Below are 2,606 nucleotides of genomic sequence, written 5' to 3'. Positions count from 1 at the left end.
TATTAGTGACACTTAAGCCTTGGAGCAATGTGCTCAAGGGTATCTAATTTATGTAACCATTATTTCCTTCCTTTTTCCTATTTTTCTGCTACAGGTACACTGGTGATGCTGGAGACAGCTTATCATCTCATTCTGGGCACAAGTTCTCGACTCATGATAACGATAATGACGCGTACAGAGGCAATTGTGCTGTCAGGTAAGGTACCTTTAACAAACACAAATACGTGCACACACAACACGAAGAAACACACGGAAATTATTTCAGCCCTGGGCGAGATTCTAACTCGGACCACCGTAGTGGTGGTCGGGAACTCTGCGCCATCATATATATATATATATATATATATATATATATATATATATATATATATATATATATATATATATATATATATAGGTATTATGGGAAAGGTGGCGGGGGAAACCCGAGTCTTTATCTGAATATCGAGTTTATTCCTGACCGGATTCGCTTACAGTGAAAGCAAAACCGGTCAGGAATAAACTCGATATTCAGATGTAAGCGAAACCGGTCAGGAATATACTTGATATTCAGATAAAGACCCGTGTTTCCCCCTCCACCCTTCCCATAATTTGTTCCAATGTCTCTACATGTATATGTATATGTATATGTATATGTATATGTATATGTATATGTATATGTATATATGTATATGTATATGTATATGTGTGTGTTTGTGTGTGTGTGTGTGTGTGTGTGTGTGTGTGTGTGCGCGTGCGTGTTTGTGTGTGTATGTGTGTATGTATGTATGTATGTATGTTTGTTTGTGTGTGTGTGTGTGTGTGTGTGTGTGTGTGTGTGTGTGTGTGTGTGTGTGTGTGTGCGTGCGTGCGTGCGTGTGTGTGTGTGTGTGTGTGTGTGTGTGTGTGTGTGTGTGTGTGTGTGTGTGTGTGTGTGTGTGTAAGTACACAGCAGTATCCAGAGATCGGGCATATATGAATTCTGTACTCACATCCCTTTAGTAACAGATGTTGATCACGAGTCCAAAACGTGATCCAACACCATGGTTAATCACACACACAAACTTTATATGCACATTCATTCACTCATTTTCTCCCAATGTTTTTTCTTTTTTCTTGGCCATATGTGCTTGTACCATTGCAGTATAAAATAATTATGACTCTGTCATGAGCAAAACATAGATTTTGATGAGTGCCTTCTCCCTTTAGCTATAAGGGCGCTTGGTGGTATACGAATTGCCTTGCAACAAACCTGAACGGCAAGTACCTGAAGGGGACGACGGAGTCTCACGTAGAAGGAGTAACGTGGTCTGCTTGGAGGGGTGCACACTACACTCTGCGCAGAGTGGAAATGAAAATTAGGCCCTCTGCGTCGTTTAAGCCATGATGTTCCCTATGAACAAACAGAATAGGTCGCGTGATCAAAAAATGTTTGTAATGATCCGTGATGTATTCTTTATGCGAATATCGAGAGAAGCGTCTAATAGATTATTTGAAAACAATAGTGTAACCACTGAGAAATAAACACTTGATGTGCTTGCTGTTGCTAAATGAGCTTCATTTACCTCGGGGCGATTGCCAGCTGTTTACTGTTCAGATTCTGCATGACTTTTTGAGCGATATATGATAATTACATTTCACGATCTTTTGTTCATTGAGCACATTGTTTGACTAAAAAGAATCTTATCCCAGTCGACCTGTATTTTAGCATTTTTGAAAGAAATAATCTTGAATTTTGGACTGAAATAGATGAATCTTTGTCAGTACCAAGATTCCCTTATGTAGAAAAGATTCTAGCCTCGAAATATAAGTGGTTAAGAAAGACTTCATCCCCTCACTTTCGCCTTCCCAGCATAACCTGGAATGCGGCATTGAGGCACAGAAATGGAGAGTCCAGCCTTCGGCGTTTGGGAGTTCATGTGGAGAGGGAGAGGCAGGCCTACTTTTCAAAACGCCTGACCCATACATCCGTCTTAGGTACTGGTCTAAATGTTTGTATTGTTTGTTATGTATCATACTTTAGATGCTACAAAATAATTATTATAATCATATGATGAATGTCTCAAAATCAATTTCTACCGGATGATTCCTGTGTGGCTCTAACTCATAGAGAGCACATCACTGCACTTAAAGGACTACCCATAGATAAACCTCTTTATTGCTGGACTGGAAGCTCCCCCAACATAGGGGGGGGGGGAGATTCTCTGTTCCTCTTTACAAGGTATCGGCAAAAATGTTATCTTCTCCGCGTATGTGGGTCACACGGAAGTGGAACGATTGGAAAGCCAAGGCCCAGCGGAGAATACGTTGATTGCTGAGGCGGGCTTTATCAGAAGTATACCAAGGGGTTGTGGTCAGTGTAAAGTAAAGTCTCAGCCACGGGAGGACTAGGATAGCACTCAAAGAGGGAGAAGGCTGAAACCATCGCCAGGGTTTCTTTTTCCACTCTGGAGTAGGCGCATTGGTGAGGGAGAGGCTTTGCTGTGTAGTAGCAGACGGGATGTAAGGTTTTGTCGCCTGCTCCGGTTTGTAGGAGAGCAGCTCCGATTTCGTCTTCAGCTGCATCCACTTGCAGTACAAAGGGATTGGAGAAGTCTGGGGTTTAAATGACTGACTCGTTGATTAGG

At 41.7% G+C, this 2,606-nt stretch overlaps 1 protein-coding gene across 1 annotated transcript in view; it reads left to right on the top strand.

The window, feature by feature from the left end:
- The window catches only part of LOC143038219 (microfibril-associated glycoprotein 4-like), a 2,780-nt gene extending 1,263 nt beyond the window's left edge, over positions 1–1,517 (top strand). Inside the window, exons 2-3 of the mRNA XM_076207228.1 lie at positions 95–196; positions 1,189–1,517. Coding sequence (XP_076063343.1) covers positions 95–196; positions 1,189–1,366 — 280 coding nt within the window. The 3' untranslated portion in view covers positions 1,367–1,517. The remainder of the gene's footprint in view (positions 1–94; positions 197–1,188) is intronic.
- The last annotated feature ends 1,089 nt before the right edge of the window (positions 1,518–2,606 follow it).

Source organism: Oratosquilla oratoria, chromosome 24 (assembly GCF_046742065.1).
Source record: "Oratosquilla oratoria isolate Oo_2021 chromosome 24, ASM4674206v1, whole genome shotgun sequence".
Taxonomy (NCBI): domain Eukaryota; kingdom Metazoa; phylum Arthropoda; class Malacostraca; order Stomatopoda; family Squillidae; genus Oratosquilla; species Oratosquilla oratoria.
The sequence above is the reverse complement of the archived record's forward strand: the minus strand, read 5'-3'. Positions and strand labels throughout refer to the sequence as shown.